At 41.3% G+C, this 21,987-nt stretch overlaps 1 protein-coding gene across 1 annotated transcript; it reads left to right on the forward strand.

The window, feature by feature from the left end:
• Positions 1–1,285: 1,285 nt before the first annotated feature.
• marchf4b (membrane associated ring-CH-type finger 4b) lies at positions 1,286–12,318 on the forward strand. The gene is made up of 5 exons (XM_069663343.1): positions 1,286–1,488; positions 1,876–2,607; positions 8,923–9,078; positions 9,921–10,113; positions 11,737–12,318. Exons 2-5 carry the CDS (start codon positions 2,176–2,178, stop codon positions 12,159–12,161), a joined length of 1,206 nt encoding a protein of 401 aa, XP_069519444.1. The 5' UTR covers positions 1,286–1,488; positions 1,876–2,175; the 3' UTR covers positions 12,162–12,318.
• The last annotated feature ends 9,669 nt before the right edge of the window (positions 12,319–21,987 follow it).

Genomic DNA, 21,987 nt, shown 5'->3' on the forward strand with positions numbered 1-21,987 from the left:
CTGCCGGCTGAGCCGGTCCAGCCACAGGTGTGTTCATTTCAGGTATTCAATCAAGACACACAGCTGCCCTGATTAGCTGGTTAATTCCTCTCCCCTGTGTCTGTCTTTTCTGTCCAGCTCGCCTGAATCATTCACTTCACACGTCTCTGCTGTGAAAGTCAACCCAACACATTCGCTCAAGTGCACAAGTGCTTTACTTATGCACAACTTTGAGGTATACTTCAAGTATTTTGTTTGCTACTTTATATTTAAACTAACAGTATATTAAGTATTGTATGACTTTTCTGTAAGCAACTTTAATATTAAAATGCTGCTTACATGTGAATCCATTAATTACAATAACACAATACAATGATATAACCTATCCTATAATAGTATAACACTATGGAATGTATCATAGCACCTATTTTGACACTTACATTGTGGGACTGCAATCTTTTTTTGTAGTGTGTTCTTTTTTTAGTGCTGAAAAGACTAAAAACTGAATAAAAATTGTATCATTTTTTTAATGCAACAATGTCCAAACTTTTTTAGCTATATCTTTATGGTTTGCTGTTCTTTTAAAGGGACGATCTTTGGTAATTTACCATTTACAATTAATTGTTGTTAGAGTAATTTAAATGAGACATCTTGGGCAGATGGAGATACACTGATGCGCATTATTAACCATTTGCTGCCACTTAGAGACAGAGTGATTGATCAAATATATGGCAAATGAACAGATTAAGTTTTTCTTTAAGTAAATAAGAGTCAGTATATACTCTTTATTGTAGCCTATAAAAATGTGGTGATTTAAATGCTTTTGCTGGCTGCCTAACTCGCCTGCAATCACTCCTTCCACTCTTTTAGACATGACCATTTATAAGTTTTAAGCCACTTTAATGGTAATTGATATTTGTGTTGAGCAAAATGACACTTTAACTGAGCTGTTATCAATAATTTGTGTTTGCCTTGTGCGGCCTGATAATTGGATTGTTTAATTATTGATTATTTGAGGGTTAAGTTAATTCCTGCTCTCTGTTTGCATGGAGAAAGGAAGTAAACATGTCCTTCTTTGAAAACATTAATATCTACCTCTATAGAATGATGGATGTCATGCCTATAATAAGTAATTAACCATTTCCCTGTGTGTTTGTCTCCACAGTTGTAGTAATGACTTGGCTGCTTGCATCACCGTGCGCTGGTGACGTGTGGCGTCTGGGAGCTGTCCCAGGAATCATGGTGCTGAAGCTGCAGCACCGATTCAGCAGCCAATGATCACAGGAGAATCCGGGGCTACGGATGCTTTCACCCAGAGCAGGACAGTCCGACAATCGTGTTGGATTATAACGGGGATTTAAACCCGTCGGCTTGTTCCCAGGACATGGAAATTCGATAATTGGGGGTGTAAGCTTCACGCAGACTTGCCAGCGACCTGCAGTCTGGCTGGAAATCTATGAGAAAAATCCCGAAACTGTGAGTCGTATAGAAATCGGGGTAGCTCGCCAGGTAAGACAGATTTCGCTTCCTAACATGGCACGCCATCGATTGCTTTGAAAGCCTTACAAGACGTCGTCAGTAATCTTAGCTCCTCTGATCATATTAAAATGTGTCTTTTGCGTTTTGTGTTGTTAGAATATTTGGATTTTAAGAGTGAGCGCTGACATTTTGTTTTGTAGTCTGTATCAGTCCGTTGTACCAAAGGCAGATTCGCTTCCTTGGTTTCTGCACTCGTCGTGAATCTGGAGGGAGAAGCCTGTCGAGATAGTTTATGTTGTACAGAGCAGGCAGACTATTAAGGCCATGAAATGACAGTGGGCACTGAGAGAACGGGCCACAGCCTTATTACTTGAATGCATATTCCTATCAATCTAACATTTGACTTTCCTCTTTTAGCTGTTCCTTTTATTGAACTTAATGGCTTCAGACACTTGTTTGCATCGATGGGATTTATTTGCCTTTTGGATTTACATTCTGGAGGGAAGACAATAAAAGACTTTTAATCATATTATATCAACAAAGGAAACGAAAAGGCTCTTTTAACCCAACAAATCGCAGGAAAACGCTCCCTCTACCCCCACTTTCCCTTCTCACCACATATGAAGAGGTGTTTGCTCATGCCGGGGACACATACAGTACCTGATTTCTTCCAGCACCTTTGCATGGTGCTGTGAGTTTGTGGCCGGAGACAGCCTGATGCTGCGCAGCCAGGGCATGCTGAAAAGCCGCTGCTGCGTCCTGCTCGGTGACCTGAGGGTGCTCCTGCTCGGGCCACCGGCACCGCCGACACCGCTGCCTCCGCTGACCCCCATGAGCGGCCAAACTACGGAAAGCCATGAAACAGGCGTCACCGTCCCCGACAACAACAACACGTTAACGCGGAGCCACCAGCACGCGGGGGACCGGGGTGCTGCACCTGCAGCAGGAGCCACCGGGCCACCGGGCGGAGAGCGACCGGTGTCGGGCTGGGTGGATGCTGCAGAGCTGTCGGCGGCCCTGCGCGGCTGCAGCAGCTCCTCTGATGACTGCTCGAAGGGGAAACTGGAGGAGAGGTTTTCCCTCACCAGCTACACGGAGAGTGGCTTCAGGACGCCTGTGTGCAGGATCTGCTTCCAGGGACCAGAGCACGTAAGTCCTACAGAAAAAAATGTTTGCTTAAATGTAAGATGTGCATGTCATGAATGAAGTGTCCACATAATTGCACATCCTATTGGAAATTTCTTTTGGATTTTTTTTAATGGAATAGAAATGTTACAACTTCCCTCCAAGCAGAACAGTTTAATTACAAAGCTGCTAGATGATGTTGTACAGTAAGGTGCAAAAACCCCCTTTTCTCTCTGTCACACAAGGATGCACTGGTCAAGCTTGATTTCCAGTTAGAAAACCTTCTTGCAGCACACAGTTGGAGAGCCCTCTGAGCAGCGATCCCTCTGCATCCCACCACCAGTCCCTTGCATGGCTTAAAAAGACAGCTATAGCTCGCAGTGGGAGGATAATGAAAGACCTTGTCCCCATGGTTGACAAGTGTGGAGGATACACCGAGATGCAGTAACAACTCATTATAGCCAAACACTTTGAATTCTTAGTGACGCATTACATGCGTGAAAAAAAAAATCAAATAATACCTCTCACTTTGCTGCTCACACTCACGACAATGCAGGAAATAGAGAAAAAGTAATAATGATAATGTGCACCGAACAGAAGGGAAGAGCCGCCAAGTAAATCACACAGCGTGCCTCCGTCTTTGGGGCCATATCGATGATAATGTCACACCACATCAATCAGGAGAGGAGAAAGCTGAAAGAAGCGGGCGTGCTGCAATAAATAATATTAAATTATATCAGTGATGCCGGCACTTGGCAATTGCAGACACATTAGTTACACTGTTTGACAGAGCCTTTGAAACCACATTGACGAATATGTCACACCTCGCCTATTAGTGATGGAGGTAGAGACGTTAGTGAGCTGTAGAACATAAGTTTTTATTTGGCGTCTGCACTCAACGTTGCTTTTTCTTTTACCCGAGCAGCAGATTTACTGTATCATTTCATGGTCATTGCGCTGTGTATGGCCTATAATCTCCCAATGTTTCATCAACTAATTACTGCAAAAGCAATTCTGTGCATCATTCCACCTCTGAGCCCAGACTTTGTAATTATTACTGACACGGGGTCTACTTATGAGATTGGAAGACAAGGCCTCATCCTTGTTTTTTCAAAAAAAAACTCCACAGATAGTCGGCACGGCGCAGCACAGCGCATACAAAGTACCGGCTTGAACATTTGCAGTATTTCCCATGGCCTCCTCCAACGTGTCTCATCGATGCCTCCTTGAGACATTGCAGCTCGTCAATAGCACTTGATTTTGTGCCGTCTTATCATTATTCAAGTTCTTATCTATCAGCGTTCTTCCTCTTCCTGTCATCTCTGCTGTTGGCTTGGGTGAAGTCCAGATATGGATCTGCTGAGGTGTAAACGGGTACAAGGAGAATGAGGCTCCATTTGAAAAGAGAGATGAGTGGACTGTCTGTGTGTCACCGTGTGATACAGGCGGAGAGGACATTAGTTATCCTCTGTTCTCCCTTAGTCTCCAGGATGTCACATAGACCAAAGCATCCTCTATCTGATTTGACAATCCACCTCCAAAACACTCCCGTCCCCAAGGCTGAGATACACTGGACGATGTAAGGAAGGGAGCAAGAGGCATCGCTTTCCTCGAGCATCCCACTACAAAAGGGCCTTGAGTCTCTGAAGAGGCAAAAAAAAAAAGGATGTAGTCTGATGATTTAATGTGACATCAAACAATGTAATAAGTCGAGTTCATGTTGGTGTTTTTGTGTCTTTTTTCAAGGTCCCCTTTGTATTTCACAACCAAAGTCCTGTTGTGTTTTAGGATATTTGATGCTGGTTTCTTTTCAAATCTGTCGACTGAATATAAATTGCCCATTTAAAGGCCAAAAGTCTGTAAGCCAAATCAAGTGAATAGTCTCTAGGATATCCCTTTCTAATGTTAGCACCCTGTCTTGAAAGCTCTGCAAAGAAACACTGTGGGAGGAACCACAAATAATAAGGAATTTCATACCAGACAACTGTAAGTTCCTACTAATCCCTACTTGACAGCTCAGAACAATGGCTGCAGATTTTGTCCCCTGTGACTTACATTAGATTCGCACAATGACGGGATCTCTTTAAGGCCAGTACCATACAGGAAGAATAACTACCGCTACCTACGCCTCTTCCGATTTATATATGGATGTAAGAGTTTTGTTTTAAGGCTCAATCTTTTAATGCAGACTACTTCCGTCGGAGTTGAAATACATCCCCAGACACACACAATGTAGAGTATAATGAACAGCTGAACCAATGTCAAATGAAATGATATAAAGCAATGTATCTTGTAGAGCTATACCTCCTGTCTTTAAGGTATCTTTTATAGAAAGCAAACTTAAGACACATTTCAATCCATTATCAGTTGCATATAAGGTCAGCCAGAAGCTTTAAAAGGGCGTTTGCTTTATTCCAGCTCGTGCTTTCAGACTCAAACTTGACCTCCAAGAAATAACTATTTATCTGCTACCTCTTTTCAGGAAGTTGTCATTCAGTGCACAAACTTAGAAAGGGAAACTTAAAAAGTAATATACAAAGAAAAATCGTGGACTATTTCCTTGCGTGTGGCATCCTCTCCTGAAGTGTCATGCACTATTACGTCGAAAAAACGCCCTTTAGGGCTAATGCTTCTACTGTCCTGTCCTCACTTCAGCTGCACGTTGAGAATATGTGAGTCCCTACTGCTTAGAAAAAATGTTGGCTTTCCCCTCCTAAATCACAACACAGATAATGCACTGGCACAGTGTGTTTGTCTGAGGCACAATGAGAAGCCCTGAGGGGTCAAGTTAGCATCATTCTTTCTATATGGCCCGACTGTGCAGAGGCACTCTGCTCTCCTTATCTATCATTGGATGGCTCCTCTGCCATTTGTTGGGAATAGATTATAAACAAGTTACATAAGCATGAGACGTCACGTGAGCTGTTAATTCATGCATTTAGATTATAACCTCTGGTTATTATAGCTCAGCTATTCAATTACTTTTAACGATCCATTATCTGTGACGGTAAGCCTAATGGTTCCTGTAAAATAAGCAATAAGCAGCACGCTCCCAGCATTGGTTTTATGAATGGTCATTACAGGTAAATCAATTTGAAATTATATGACCGTCAATTGAATTTTTCTTTCATTGTGCCTCTTTCACCTCCTACTTGTTAGAGTATGGTTAAAGTGTGTACGTGAAGCTGTTTTTCTAATGGCTGCTGTGTCGCTGCGCGTGGCCTGAATATCATTGGCTAAAATAATAATTGCTTCATTCGGTTTCCGTAGGAGCTGCTTTATTTAACTACAATTTCCCTTCCACTTGAGTTAATGGAGTTCACTTTCATTGATTCCAGATCCTTAATAAATGTGTATAGCCATCTCTAATTTAGCTTCACGTCATTATATACGTTGGGAGCTGATCCAATTTTGTAGGGAGAAAATGAGGTTCACCGAGGTGCTTTAAGGATACTGCAGCACAAAGAGAGGAAACAACAGCCAAGACTCTTTAATACATTGTTCTATTGTGTTATTTTTTTTCAATGATATTTGCGGTTTGATCACCAAAAGGACATTTAGTTATCACTTTCTGTATGCGTGGGCTGTAATGCCACATTTGTTATCAGTCTCTCTTACTCTTTCTCCAGCCTCAGTTGTACTGGAGTGATCTAGGTTTCAGCTTTTGGCTGCAATCAGGCCAGTCACAGTGAGCGGTCTGAGTCCCACTGGACACGGCAGAAGTGTTCTAGTGCTCCTGCCAATAAACTCCCACCCTGGCCATCTGTAGATGGGCCTTTTCTCCTCCGGCTCCCTGCTTTTCCCTCCCTTCTCCTCGACCAGGGCGCTGCTCTGTCTGTCAGAGATGTCAGCACAATGATGGCGTGGACAAATTACTTTGGAAACTCACTGCATTTTGCATTTCTTCCTACAGTCTCTAAACCATGTTCAGGGTAGATAGGGACAGGTTATATTTAATCTTGAATAACAATACCATGGCTTTGAAATTGAGCGGCTCAGCTTAGAGAGGAGAGCTCTCCCACAGCAGACAGGGTCGGCTAATTTATTTTTCATTCACTACAGGGCTTTTGTTCAGTCTCATTAAGATTAAAGCTTCTATACAAGAAGGTCCTGCTTTGAATTTTATAGATCCAGGTCTCTTTAACTGCAGGTCAGGACCTTTGAAGAGTGCTGGACTCCATCTTTTGGGTCATCATATCTTCTATGACACGAGTAGTAATATATTTTAATGAGTTTGGGGCCCAGGGTGAGAGATTGTAAGTTCCTCAGGCTGAATAGGGCTTAAGAATATTTGCTGTTTAAGGATGTGGCTGAGCACATATTGGTTTTAAGTGAGAAGCTTGTGATGCCAAATTGAATGAATTTTAAAAATGTCACTTTAGTTGATTGGTTTCTGTTAACTGTAAAACCTTGGAGGAAATTGTGTCACATCTGAGAGCGTCTTCCGTCTCCTTTGATATTCTCCCTACAGGCTGTCAGTGTTTTTCAAGTGGATGATCTTTTGCAAATAGTCAACACTTCTCAGGGATTTCCTACAGGCTGAGAACTGCTGTAATTAAGCCACAGAAAAAAACGGATCTTGACAATATGTTTCCAGGTCTTTCTAGAAAAGTCTATAAAAATCCACTTCTCAGTTCTTAAAGATATTTCTCTTTGGCGGCACTTTATTGCGGGCAGTTGTGGGCGCATACGTCCCAGATAACCAGACATCTACGGCTGGCTCACTTTGTCACTGGTGTGACTCTTGATTTTCCTCGCTGACGGTTGCTTTCCCTTTCAGACTGTTTGCCTTCAACTGAGCGTCGAATTAGTTTCTTTTTCTTTGGATTTTTACTTATTTTTGAAGTTGTATCTGTAGTCATCGATCTTTTCTTTGTTTGTTTAGCCATTGTGTCTACTCACAACACTTGCAGAGACCGGAAAAGCAGCCGCTTAGCTCCGCCTACCCTCTCTGGCAGACCAACCACTGCTGGGTGATGGAAAACGCGTCACTAACTGGGCACCGCTTGTGATTTGTTCCCCGAATGTCCCAGTCCGTAATAATACTATATACTGCAATGCAAAGGCCTTTATCAGTGGGCCATAGGATCAGTCACCATTGTGTTACCTCATTCAGCGATAGATAGTGACTTAACAGACGTTTATTTACATGAAAATCTCCGAGATTATACCTTTAACATTGTTTTTAAAATACTTCTGTTGGTTGCCTCACATGGAGAAGCTGCTTTCTTTTTTTATGTAACTTATATCTGGAACAAACCACCTGAAAATCTCGAGGTCTGCTCGACTTTCGCTTCTTTTGAAACAGGCTTTAAGACTTTTTCTTCCTGCCACTGAATTTTATTAGGTTAAACTTAATACTCAAGACTTCTTATCCATATCTTGCACTGCATAGCAAGTGCACTGTAATTTCTATTAAATCCTATTTAAATCTTTATATTTTGCCCCTTTGTATTGCCGTGTGCGTGTGTGTTTTAATGCCTTTTATGTCTTATGTAAAGCTTTTTGAATTGCCTTATTTTGAAAGGTGCTGTACAAAATAAACTTGCCTTTAATAAGAAGGTGCAAGGAGAGAAGGAAGGCAGGGAGAGAAAAGTGGAGTTTCTTTTGAAGTAACATATATGTGCAACTATAAAAGAATATATTAGCGTATACGTGACAGCTAAATTCCTGTCAGGAGCTGCAGGAACGGCGTACCTTTAGCGCAGTACTTTGCAGCTTTGTTGGGGTTTGCTCTCTGACAGAAGCTTGGGTGACTAATCCTCCCCCTTTCAAAGGTACTGGTAATCAAGCATTGTGCCTGTCAACTAGGTGTGAGGCAAAGCTTTCATTTCACACCTGAACTACTGTTCTGCTATAATATGACTGTGCACTGCTGTGTACTCTGTGTGCAGTGCGTTTGCATGCGTGTGTGCGCGTGCTTGGCTGACAGTGCATGCAAAGCTCTCAGAAAATCAATAAGCGAGCACAAAGAAATATAAATGTATGAATAGTGTAACCTGCAGTATATTGCATAAAAAAGGGTTAGCGCAGGGGCTGAAGGAGAAGAGACTGTCAGCAGGTCAATGATGGCTACAGGGGAATAAAGTGTTTTTTCTGAATTACAGATCACTGCTAAGTCAACTCTTAAGCGCTAGTCAGAGTCAGAGGTTTTTCATTGCGTCTTTTGTGCCTATACTGAAAAATGTAACCCTGCAGGACTTTAATATTCTGCATTAGTAACAAGGCACCTGCTTCACCAGCAGCAGTTCATAATTTTTATTGAATCTCAAACTAAAAAAAAACGTGTATTTATGCATTTAAATGACCTGAATTACTGACTCTGCCTCTGTCCCACAGGGGGAGCTCCTGAGCCCGTGTCGGTGCAGTGGCTCAGTACGCTGCACCCACCAGCCCTGCCTCATTAAGTGGATCAGTGAGAGAGGATCCTGGGCCTGTGAGCTCTGCTACTACAAATATCAGGTCATTGCCATCAGCACCAAGAACCCACTACAGGTGAGCTGTCGGTGTAAAAGGGAAGCACTGGAGATATTAAACAGGAAAAGAGCTGTATTAGAAAGTAAGTGGTAGGAGGCTGTGGCAAGTAAACAGTCTGATGAAAAACACTGGGCGGTGAATCATCTGTTTTGCCAGGATTGTTGGGGTTTGTGGGCACGAGGGGGGAAAGATAGCCCGAGGCCCTCCTCCTCCTCCTCTGGGACCAATTTGGATGCAGTTTTGGTTTTCACATTTAATGTTATTTGGCACAAAACACCTAAAACACAACTTCCAGGAATCACACTGTCTTCACTGCAGCTCGAGTCGTGCTCTGATCATAAACCGAGGAATTCAGCTCAAAACGAATGATGTTCTTGAATTAAACAAGGCTTTTTGCCTCTGATCTCTAGTACAGAAAGATTGCAGAAACATCTTTTCTTTCAGTTTTCGACTCTGGTGATATGACGGGGTTCTTTGTGAGTGAACATGGTGTTTTTCTTTCAGGCAGCGCTGATGTGTGAAATACTGCTGATGCTGTCTGATATTATGCTTCATACACCTAGAGTCAGCTGTAGCATTCCCTAAAGTCAACTAACATTTGCAGATGTTGAACAAAATGCCACACACATCATTTCAATGTTTGTATACATGGATTCCCTTCAGATTGATGTTTTTGTTGTGGTTGAATAGGTAATGAATCAGATCATGAGCCTCTTTAACTTCTTATGTGAAAGTTAAATCAAAGCTAAAAGCTTTTTTAATCAGTGAAAGTACCCATTGATTGTATTCTCTCTTGGTGTTCAGTAAAGTTTAAAGAGAAATGAGAACAAAGAGCTAACCTGGTCTGTGTCTCCCTGCAGTGGCAGGCCATCTCCCTGACAGTCATCGAGAAAGTGCAGATAGCAGCGGCCATCTTGGGCTCCCTGTTCCTCATGGCGAGCATCTCCTGGTTGGTGTGGTCGTCTTTCAGCCCGTCAGCTCGCTGGCAGCGACAAGATCTGCTCTTCCAGATCTGCTACGGGATGTACGGCTTTATGGATGTCGTCTGCATCGGTGAGGTTCTGCATTCCACATTGATTTCTTATTTCTTTAGTTTAATTGTTTATTAGGAATTATATTAAGTGTGTCAAATCTGGCTGCTTTATTCCAGGTGCATTATGCATTCAAAAGGCAAAGCAAATATAATGTCAACTGTGTTCAGTAGGATCGATAATTACACCCTCTGGCTGAGCACAAATTATTGTGAATGCCCTGAACTATTGGCAATCAATAGGACAATTCTATGCCAACTAATTGGTATCAATATTAAGTGCGTGGAGTCTTGTCACAATACACTGGCTTATAATTTGTATTGCACACATGATTTTTGTAAATTCACTATATTACAGTAACTGTATTAAAGATGATGAAACGCTCAAAGCTCACTTTATTAATAAAACATGAATTCAGTTTTTGCAGCGACTGAAGTGGTTTTTTTTAGCATATATTAAAGTGCGTTTCTCTGTATAATAAAAAAGCTGCAGCCTCAAGTTCAGGAGCACTTTGCTACCATGCTACGCTGATATAACACAAGGGGGGGAAAAGTACAGTGACTATCTTCTGGATTTGTGTGGGTGTCAACATTGAAACTTGTAGAATCCGCTTTAGCCTGCTGCTGTCCTCCTCTGCAGCCCCGGGGGGGGGGGGGGGGGGGGCGCATGCTTGGAAAGACAGTGTGATGGCATCTCACATTAGGAAAAGTCTAACTGCCACTGCAGCAGACAGGAGGATGAGAGGGAGAGCTGATTGATTCTCTCCCGTTTGGTGGCAGGGATTGACTGCCGAGTCATTAACTCTGCACTTTACAGAGATTAACTTGTCACCTGGCAGACGTTAAAGAGCAAAGCCCTGACTCCCTCTCACGCACAAAATTCGAGTGGGAGAGAAGAAGAGCCGAAGAGGAGAGCTCGGGTTTTAGCGATGACTTTGTTAGCATCTGCTAAATGAAATTGTAACATTGTAGTTCTGTAAGAAGAGGATGGGAATTATTGTCCATATTAAGCTGCTGCAATATTTGAGCCTTAAGTAACCTTATTTTAGAGGACAACATTGTACCATGACTGTTGTAAACGATAAACCTAATTAGAGTGTTTTTGCTTTATGATAACAACGGACTCTATATATGCTCCTGCATCCATGCTGAAGATATGAAAACATCTTGTACAACACAATAGATAGTTAACATCCCATTCAGACAGTAAGTCCCTTTATGTGAGCACAAATGCAGTGAAATGTTGAGGTCAGAGCATCTATTGTTACAGATTGATTTCAATTTTCCAGATACTGAGTTAAATGACGCCTAATCAATAAGCAATTTTAAACTGTGATAAGATGCTATCGAACAACCCCAGAGACCAGATCCATAATTTCTGCTAACCTACACCAAAAGTGGCGAGTGTTGCTGTGTCAGAAGTTGCTCCATGTCTACAGTTTTGATAAGAAATAGAGATCTTATCTCAGGGTTATGGCGCAGTACTTTTAAGATGAGTTGTTTTGTTCTGCTGCTCCCCCAGCTATAACTTCCTGCAGGCTCTAATACAATGAATCCACCTCTGCAGAGATATTTATCACTTTGTTGTGTCATAAAGTCTGCTGCCAGACAGTGACATTGTCTAATTGATGTTCTGATCTCCGCAGCACTTATTGTCCACGAGGGACCTTCTGTGTTTCGCATCTTCCACCGCTGGCAGGCCGTGAACCAGCAGTGGAAAGTCCTGAACTATGATAAGACGATGGACAGTGACGATCTGAAGCAAGCTGCTGTGGACAGGACTCTGTCTCAGCCCAGCCCGGGCTTTCAGACTGGCCTAGGAGTGTCCACCTCCACCTCCTCTCTGATGGTGGTAGCCTCCACAGCAGCCGGCTCCACTTCTACAACCGTGGTAACGGCGGTCCCAGGAGGACTGGGAACACATGTGGACCCAAACAGCGGCAGCACAGTGCCTGACCAACACTGTCCCTACAACATCCTCCACCTCCTCAGCCACCTGAGGCAGCCGGAGGCCCGCAGCCCACCCAGCAATAGCACACGAGAGCTGGTCATGAGAGTCACTACAGTCTGAGGAGTCAGATGAGGCCTTATCTCACACGGAGGTGAAAGATTTATGAACCAGCTGACAGTTGAAAAAAAAAGTCTTATCTTGACTGCACTGGATTAATACCGTGTTGTTGTTTGTTTCAAAATGCATCTCTGATGTCCTTACATGGATTGAATAAAAGTCGAAGTTGTTTGATTTGCAGATTGGTTGGAACGTTGTTCTTTCTGATAATTGAGGTGAAGAATATTTGCTGACATGTGCAGAGATGTTAATCCCTGACCTTTGGAAACAATATACAGTGAAGATCTAAGTTCAAAGGTCTCCTGACTATTGATTGAGAGCTTTCAGCTGCATCTCAGGGGACGCCTAAACCCCCTCTATTCACTTACTGAGGACTGTAAGATGCTGTTTCTTTTTTTAGTTTAGTTTCTTTTCACCATAAACTGCTAAAATTATGAACAGGACATCTGTCTGAATTACATAACAATGATACAAAAATAGTTGCAGAAAGAAGTACTACATTTTATTTTTACCACACAGAACCTGTGGACTTTCAAAATTGGTATCTGAATGTGCATTTGCATCAAAGCAGGGTTTATTTTACAATTTACAATTGTATTGACTGATCCTGACTGCTGTTGGCAGATGACATGTCTATAACAAACAGGAATAACTGTCAAATTAGTGGGTATCTTTAACATATACACTAATAACCAATACAGCTACTAAAGGTAGAATCGAATATAAAAGAAATGACAGTGTCAAATATAAAAAAACCAAACGTATAATTACCTTCTTACACTCTGATTACGGCAAACCAGTCTTTCTTCCGTAGTAGACAGCGAGGCTACAATGACAGGAAGTGTGCGAAGTGGAACTTTTTTTTTTCCAACGCCATAGTCGTCCCTTCAACCGTCGCTGCTTAAAGTCCCTAATGAGATTAACATGGTAAAATGATGCAGTGCATATTTTCTCTATTGTCTCGAAAGATGCACATATTGTGGTTGAAAACTGCAAAGGCAGTGATCTAAACTTGAAAAACATTCATGTATCTTTTAATGATTTCTGGTCATTTTCAGGGGCTGCACGCTGGTGCAGTGGTTAGCGCTGTTACCTCACACCTAGAAGGTTGGAGTGGGCCTTTCTGTGTGAGGCTGCTCTGGGCTTCTTCCCACAGTCCCACAGACATGCTCGCTAGGTTAATTGGTGACTCCAAAATTGCCCATGAAAGGTTGTCTGACCATATGTCATTGACTGGCGATCAGTCCAGGGGGAACCCCGCCTCTCAACCAATGACAGTTGGGTTAGTCTCCAGCCCACCCACGACCCTGAACAGGATAAGCGCTATAGATAATGGACGGATGGCAGTTTTCACACACTTGACTCCATAATCAGTTTCAGCTCACATGTAAAGGGACAACCAGGTTGGACAGCTGCAACATCTATCTTTTCCTCCGTAGTTAACGTTCATAAAAGTGTGAAGGTTTAAAGAACTTGTCTCGAGGTTTCACATATTGAATAAATAGGTTATCCCTGTGATGCTAACACTGCAGAGATATGCCAGTGCTACATTTACCTCACAAAGGTTTCTATTAAAGGTGTCACATCAGAGAGAATATTACAGTAAGTGTGATGCAGATTAAATCTATGAGTGGATGTAAATGACAGGCGGGATGTGGAGCCATAAACAGGCGGCGTAGTCAATGCAGGTTTGATGCACTGCTTTTAAGAGACACGATTTTTCTTCTTTGTACTCTTATCTTTGATGAGCACTTTTTTTCTTCTCAGGCAACATTTTATGATGTTCTCGATCGTGCTGGGAGTTTTATAGATTTATTTAAAGAGTCATATTTTCAGAATTTTGTGCCACCCATTCTTAAATTTTACAGTATTTCTAAAAATACTTATGAACAATGGAGAAAAAGTATACTACTGACAGCCACCAGCTGGTTTGCTTGATTGCTTTTGTCGGTACCTTCATGCATGAAAGCCGGTTTCTTTTGTTCCAGAGCGGTCCATATTCATGTTCAGAATTGGCTCACAAATCCAGCGATATTCCCGTCTCTCCGCTCTCAGATTCAGATATGCTCTTTGATATTTCTTCACAGCTCTTGTTTCATGTCCATAAAAGATCAATTTTATCCCAGGGGACACCAGACCTCTAAAGCATGTTGTGGGAGGGAAGAAACCCTGTTAAAAACAGCAGCGAGGAGATGAGGTGATCCATTTTTTCCCCTACAATGTCAATGAACTGACTCTGTGATGCTTTACGGGAACGACTCTGTGCATTATAGTTCTCTCATTTAAATGCAGTCTGCTTAAAACACAACAACATTTTGATGCTAATATTATCCGTTACAAGCTGAAAGCCAAAGCTGATCATAGTGTGAAACATTTTTCACAAGCTTTGCCTCAGATGCCTTTGAGCCTTCTCCAACATGCATTACATTAAAACACATCATTAGCTTAAAAATACATCCCAAATGAATGATCTGCATTAATTCAAGTGATGCTGGAGCTTAACGTCGCACTATTTATTTCTACTCCTGCAGGTTTTTGCAGTGCAGCAGTACGGTGTAACCTTCTCCAATCAATATAACACTGTTTCCATTTGCAACTTGAACAACTTTGCAGAGAGTTTTATTGCTGTATTGAGGGAAAACAAAGTTCCTCATGTAGGAATTCAACTCTAAAGAGAAAAATCCTAAAGTGCACCAGCTGCTTTCTGTTTAGCCTTTAGTATTCTCTCCAATTAAGCTCCACGTTACCTGGTGGATGTGCTATTTTGCAACTCTGCAATTCCTCATCATAATCAAATGCCAGGAGTACAGTATCTGCAGAGAATCAGGTAGCACTGAGATTTTCTGCTGAATTATTTAAGCCACGAAGTGCTAATATCAATGGGGTGGGAGCTGCTCCATAGAACCGGCTTGCAAAGGAGCTCGGAGGTTGCGGAGAGTTCACGAATCTGCTTCCCTCTGTTCTCTTCACACCTTGTCTCTTTGAATTCACGGGTGCACACGCCTAGCTTTTACAAAAGTCACCAAACAGCCAAATGCAAAAGAATTTATTACCTGAATGTGGTCTTTCAGGGTTAATATGGAATATGGAAGTCTCCACGCAGTTTAAATATTGAATATTACTGTTGCACGTGTTGAGCTCATACAGTATTTTAGGAAGTAGCGCACTGCATAGGGAAATGTAGTTTCTGTAGATGTTTTTGTTAATGCTGAATTTTCCAATTTAAGGGGGGGGATTATGCTACGTTCAAACTTTATATTTCACTCTGTGATATCATTGGAGTAGCTTAGCGTAATTTACAGTTAAAAAAAACTCCTCATGTTTCTCACACTGGTGCTCTGTGCAGGCCCTCATACAGCCTCTGCCTGAAACAACTCAGTCAGCTCTGTCCCTTTAAAGTCGAGGTGAAATGAAAAATGTCCTTTTAATCCTTTTAGATCACATCCCCGGTAATATTGTGCATCTATTTGACAATATAGGCAAAAAAAATACAGAAACTCAATTTCTTCATATTCATATATCAAAATCCGATCATTTTTTCTTCCAGTTAAACTAAATTTCATGCGTGCTCACGTAAGTTAGCATCAAACAATTTCAACCAATCAATCTGCAACATTTAGCCGCAGAGCACCAAGAACGCTCGGTCAGTTAGCTAGCTACTGCGCTGTGGAGAACGCCTGTCTACGCCCACTTCTCAACGATCAAATCCCTCTAATGATATGTCCCGCCTGCACGTCTTGTTTCACTCGGAAATACGTCACGATACGGAAGCTAGATACTCTTGAAATGCCGTTTCAGCTCCACTTTAAGAAACCCTGCCCCTAAAGGCCCGCTTTCTTCTGATTGGCCAGCTCTCCGAAGCCTGCCCCGAAGCCACTTCACAAAGTGCAGCGTGTAAAAAAAACTGTGTGAAACCTGGTGAGAAGCCTGGGGATTACTCCAACATACTTTTACCTACAGATTTGAAACTTCACCCACGTTTAGTCTGGACATCCAACATTGCAACATTATATGTCTTAAAATGTGAAACAGCATAATAACACATCTTTAAGACTATCTTACACGCTTCCATTCATAGTTTTCAGGATTCTGTTACTCACAACGTTATTCTCCAAATTGAAACCAAGCCAGAACTAAAGCTTTTAATGTTTTCACTGATTTTTATTTCAATTTTTCTGCTAAAACGAAAAAAGAAAAAAAGCACTTTGCAAAACCTGAAAGAGTAACATTTTATACAAGCCAGTGATTTCAGTAGAGGTTGCCTGTCCCCCCTCTGGTGTACGGTGTAATAAAACCGCATTGCTTTCATCTGCAGATAATTGACCCAAAAAGGATTTTTGCAGACTATATAGAACACTGAACCTTTGAAACTGGGCAAATTGCATACAGCTAATGTGCTATCCAAGCAGGTCATCTGAGGTCTGAATCACACCGGCAGAAAGCACCGCATTCATTCCCTCAGACGTCTCTGACATCTGAAAAATGAAAAGGAGCATTTGAAGAGCTGAGATGAGGTATCGTGAAGCTAGAAGCATCGACAGACTCTGACAATGTTTGGAGAAATTGTAGGAGGGGCAGATTTTGCACTTCTGGTCAGATTCTTTATATTGAATGCCGATACATACATCCACCCTCTTTTCACTGACAAGATGTGTTGCACTGGAAGTTAAAAGAACATTTACTAAAATGTATGTTGAATATGCTGAATTCTTTAATGTTAAACTAATGTGGTTTTCATCTCAAATTTAAGGTGCAATATATGTTGACCAAACTTCTTTATGTGTTAAATATGCAATGTTTTTATCAACCTAATCTTTCCAAGCAGGTTTTACTTGGTCTGTATCAATATCTAGAATCTGATTTCTGATTATATTATTTCATACCTGTACTTGCAAAATCTTTAGGATACTTAATTTACTACTATACATTTTAAATGTAATTATGCCAACTTGCAAAAAAATATATATTTTTTTATACAAAAATAACTTTAAACACGTTTCACCCCCTCCATCCATAGGAGGAAAACACTGTTTCTGCTTAAAGATCAGCATTATGGTATATACAGGACAAACAATATCAATACTTAATGACAGTAATGTAGTGCAAATGTAACGTATGACCTACTTTGCATCATTAATCATGACACTGAACTGTGTCTCTATTTGTACAGGCCTCAATATAAACAACAATTTCACCAAAGGCACTTAAGATGCACGAAACACAAAATGTGCCAAAAGCTCTAAATAAAGTAGGACGAGCACGAGTTCAAGTTCATATAATGCATAATACATTGAGTTCAAAATTAGTGCAATGGAGTGAGCGATATCCAAGATGGTGAACACAGAAAACTGCATCCTGTCTGCCTCACCATTACACATAAGTAGCAACAAACTGATAGCAGTCCTGGAGGGTGTGTTGCTTTCAAACTGAATGTCAAGCTAGCAAAGTGCTTTGAAGGTTAATCTGAGTTAAGGAGGGCAGTTTAAGTTCAAATAAAATATCTGCCTGAAATGCAGTTTTACATATAAGCACACTTATGTATAAATGAATGGACACCAATCTTTACAAGGACAACTACAAATTCTGTATAGTAGTTTTCAAGTTTTTTTTCAAATGCTTGGTGAAGCTCTTAACGCTTTGCTCTTGTAAATCTAATATTCACCACGACTATGAGGACTTTCGGCCCTCACTTAAAGCAAAGCAGAAGTCAATCAATGCACTTGGCTGGAGGAGCTCTAGAGATCTATTTTAAAGACCAGCTCCAGTCATGTTTTAAGACATATAACAAGCTCTGCTTGAAATAATAAATTGTGTCTGATATGTTTTTTTTTTCAAAAAAAAGTTTAATTACCTTGTGAAAATCCTCCTTCATAGTCCCCGCCCACTATGCAAATTTCCAACCGCCCCCTCTGTCGCGAAAACAAAACATGTCTGCCATCGCTTAGTGGCAACTTGTTGAAACTTAGATGGCTTGAAATGTAGTAATTAATAGTAATAAAATGAATGATAGTAGTCAGTAGTTTGCAAAAATTACGTTGACGGTTACAGCTGGCTCGCCAAAGTGGTTGCCATAGGTAGCACATAAAAACTGTGTCCCATTTCAGGGGCTGCAGCCTTCGAAGGCCTTATTTGAAGGTCGATAGCGTCACAGAAGCGCGCCGAAGGCTGTCCCAATTTAAAAGCTCCTTCAGATGCCGCCGACAAATGCGTCCTCCGTTTCCCGGGCCGTGAAGGATCCATTGGATGCATTCTTCGCAGCCCGACATATCCCTACCTGTTGCTAGGCGACAGGAGCAGCATTTGGTGACGCAAGGGTAAGGGCGGGAACAGCTGGTGACGCAAATAGGAACTCATTCATAGACCAGACTGTTTCATTTCAGTTTGGCTTTATCGGTCTACACAGGCTAATGGAGCATCCTCTGTAGACCAACTCCTTCGAAGGCTGCAGCCCGTGGATTGGGACACTGCTAATGATATGCATAGCGTCACCACCCGTCCATTAACGGGATTGGCTCCTTAGGTTTTTGATGTCTCAAACCTGCCAATCTGAAAACGTGTTGTTCAGCCTGTCCTTGGCACACTGCAGTTTAAGAGCAGACAGGCCCAGCCATGGCGATGACTGCTGATGTTGTCCCTGATATGTCTTGTAGCACATGAGAAACACCACATGGAGATGTTTACAAGGTTAAACACTGGAGGGGAACATTTAGCTTCACACATGACTGTGTCTGACTCAGCTGTATGCTCATAACTTGGAAAAACATGTAACACAAGTGTAACAAAGCTGACCCATTGACCTCTGATAAGAACAAAATAGTCCACCTCTACCTGAGTGTGACGGCCAGGTAGCTAAAGTGCTGTGGCTAGCACACCTATGGAGCTATGTCTTGATACAGATGTAGGGGTATCAGCTTATGGGTTTTGAAAATATGGTCGCCATACAATAAACACTAAGAACATATTTGTTGCTCACTCTTTAAATTTATGCAAACAGAAAACTATGTAAAGCTATTAGAGGGCTTATGTTAGCATGGTTTAAGGTAGCTAACATTTGCATCATCAACATCAAATAGCTCTTGTTTCATAATACACAGCTTAAGTGACTCTCTGTCTTTGACTAACTTGATAAGTCTTAACTACCTTTATCTTAAAGAGCTCTGGAGCTACTTGCAGATTATCATTTAACATGGGTGACATAATGGCAGATTGTGTAACAGTCCTCGGTTGTTGTTCATTAGATCTTTTGCCAGGAGAAGGGAATTTCCATTTCTTTCATCTCATACTGATTGAGCAGATAGACTTCACATTAGACTAATTACAGGATTGAAATATGCTAGAAAAAGAAGTATAAATGATTGTACACTAACTGCATCTGTAATTGAGCAATCCACCATCTGCTTTTTTCAGTGTGCATACAGGTCATGCAGGCGCCTGATGCAGAATACCTTGTTTGAATAATTACAGACAAACAAACATTTAGGCAATTTAGTGGTCTCAGTTCAACTAATCTACATGTTGTGGGTAAACACCTTTACACACACACACACACACACACACACACTGGAAGAGGCTCCAAACAGGAAGTCCTGAGCTGAGATTCACACCCAAAATTCTTGCTGTTATTAAAAGACACTTAGCCACAAGCACGTCCTGTCATTCATAACTTTATCTGGAAACTTCTGTCGTGCACTAAAAGAGTCTAACAAGTGAGGAGCCAATTGAAAAGATGAAAGGCATTCTGTTCCACACTTGTCATAAAATGTTTGTCAGTGAGAAAATTGATTCTCACTGACATGTTTTTGTAGCTGATGTTCTCCCTCTGGTGGTGAAATGATGTAAAACAGTGGCTTCTCTTTGGGCTGTATGCTCACACTAAAGCGAGAGATTTAAGTATGCACTTTCACCTGTTGGCTGGGTTATGATAATGTATGTAAAGAGCAGAGCCAGGAGAGCTCTCTGTTTGTGTATAACCATTAAAATATACTGTTTACTAGTGCTTGAAATCAACTTTTACTCAATAACTTGATGATCTTTCTTTCATATGTATTTTCCTAAAATACATGTGCCAAGTAAACATACAAAACCAGTCAACAGTGTCATATTGGAACTAATGTGTAAGATACTTGTTTGTCCTGATGGATCCCTATAATCATCGCTCTCCTCGTGTTGCACAGCTGCTCTACCTGTGAATGTTCATCTTGATGCAGCAGGCGTTTAAACAGAGCTGTTGCCCGGGAGAAACAATCTCAGATTGCCTGCCCCCCTCTTAATCGCTCACTTGCTCACTCAGCATCTCTTCAGAAATGCACCCCCACCCTACACACAAACACACACACACACACACACACGCACATCCTCACACTTGGGTGCTCTGCAAACAGCGGCAGCGCTCTGTGAGCAGGTCAATAGCTGTATCACTGCATTTCTCTAATTGAGCCCCTGATGAGGAACTTCCTGAGCTTGCTGCCTTTGAATGTCAATAAACAGACAGTCTTGCACACTAATGCGTTCCTGCTGGTTGTCACACAGTGTCAGAGTACAGAGTGTGACCTGGTTAAAAAAATCATACATTCATACATACAAAAAATACATTTATTGAAATACAGCTCTCAAACTAGGGCACATGCGCTCAAAATTTCCAACCCAAAAGTGGGAGATTTCCATATTTACCTCTCATAAACATGTTGTTTATGTATACACTTGTTACAGTACCTAGACAATGGGCCTGTTCTTCACCTTCTTTTATGTTTGTCAGCATATTATTTTCTTTGACAATCACTTGAGTATCAAAAGATCATAACTTAGTTGTAATAGATATCTGGTATTTTTAAGTAAGGGTAGCTGCCTCCCTAAAGTAATGTCTGTGATCAAGAGACAAGATAAACACTGTTTGTTTATGTGCAGGTCTTCTCTAATCTATCCTCTCCTATCCTCACATGCCTTCTTCTCCCAGCTTGCGGCTTCCTAACTCATGACATCATACCGTATATATGAGGATTTTTTTTGCCTTAATTTAGTGCATTCATGTGCCGTTAGGAAAGTGCATCTTTACATAATTCATATACAACGAGACACAAGATTTCACGTAAGTATTTTAAGCCTCTTTAGCAAATTACTATGTGAGTAATAACCTCAGCATTGATGCACCCTAAAATGAAACACTGTATATCAATCTAAATGAGGAGGGCCCTTGTTCAGCTATGGGAAACTTCCTGTTTAGTATACAGTGAGGTTATACATTGCACATGTTAAGTACCTATTATAACACTTTCACCAGAGCATATCTGTACTTGCTTTTGAGTACTAAATTTTAATGAGGCATGAAGTTTCAATCATCGCGACCACAGAGTGACCTTGTCACAGCTACTGCAGAGGGGACGCGTCTCTGCCCCTGATTTATGTAAGAATTAATAAAATCATGGAGGCATGACAAGACGGGCAGGTCATCTGTAATAATCCATCTACTGTACTGCTGTAAGAGGATAAATGTCCCTCAAGAGACAATGAGAAATGGATTTTATGTCTATGCTCATGATGCAGCATCTGTAGTGCCATCAAATGCAGGACCTTGTATATTTTTTATTCATATTAAGTATGTGTAAATCTAAAGTGAATCAAATATGGGTCACCTAAACAAGGTAAAAATATGAAAAAAAGTATTTTAAAAAACTTTCACTCTAATGAGGTGTCTTCAGGAGTTTTTGACTACTAGTAGTTCTTATATGGGGACATATTTTTACGAGTGGGGTCCATGCATGTACCTGCACTCACAAGATACACATCATTGCACAGAGAAATGCAGCAATTTACCAGCAAAGAAGTAAAGAAA

The sequence above is a fragment of the Semicossyphus pulcher genome, unplaced genomic scaffold (genome assembly GCF_022749685.1).
Source record: "Semicossyphus pulcher isolate SPU_LCO1_2020_fin unplaced genomic scaffold, fSemPul1.0.p SCAF_15, whole genome shotgun sequence".
Classification (NCBI taxonomy): domain Eukaryota; kingdom Metazoa; phylum Chordata; class Actinopteri; order Labriformes; family Labridae; genus Semicossyphus; species Semicossyphus pulcher.

What these genes read in the sequence shown, in the direction of transcription:
- marchf4b (XM_069663343.1), top strand. Translation starts at nt 2,176, where the DNA reads ATGCTGCGCAGCCAGGGCATGCTGAAAAGCCGCTGCTGCGTCCTGCTC. An exon ending in GCTTCCAGGGACCAGAGCAC is followed by an intron (nt 2,608 to 8,922) that starts GTAAGTCCTACA and finishes TCTGTCCCACAG; the next exon opens with GGGGAGCTCCTGAGCCCGTG. An exon ending in GCACCAAGAACCCACTACAG is followed by an intron (nt 9,079 to 9,920) that starts GTGAGCTGTCGG and finishes GTCTCCCTGCAG; the next exon opens with TGGCAGGCCATCTCCCTGAC.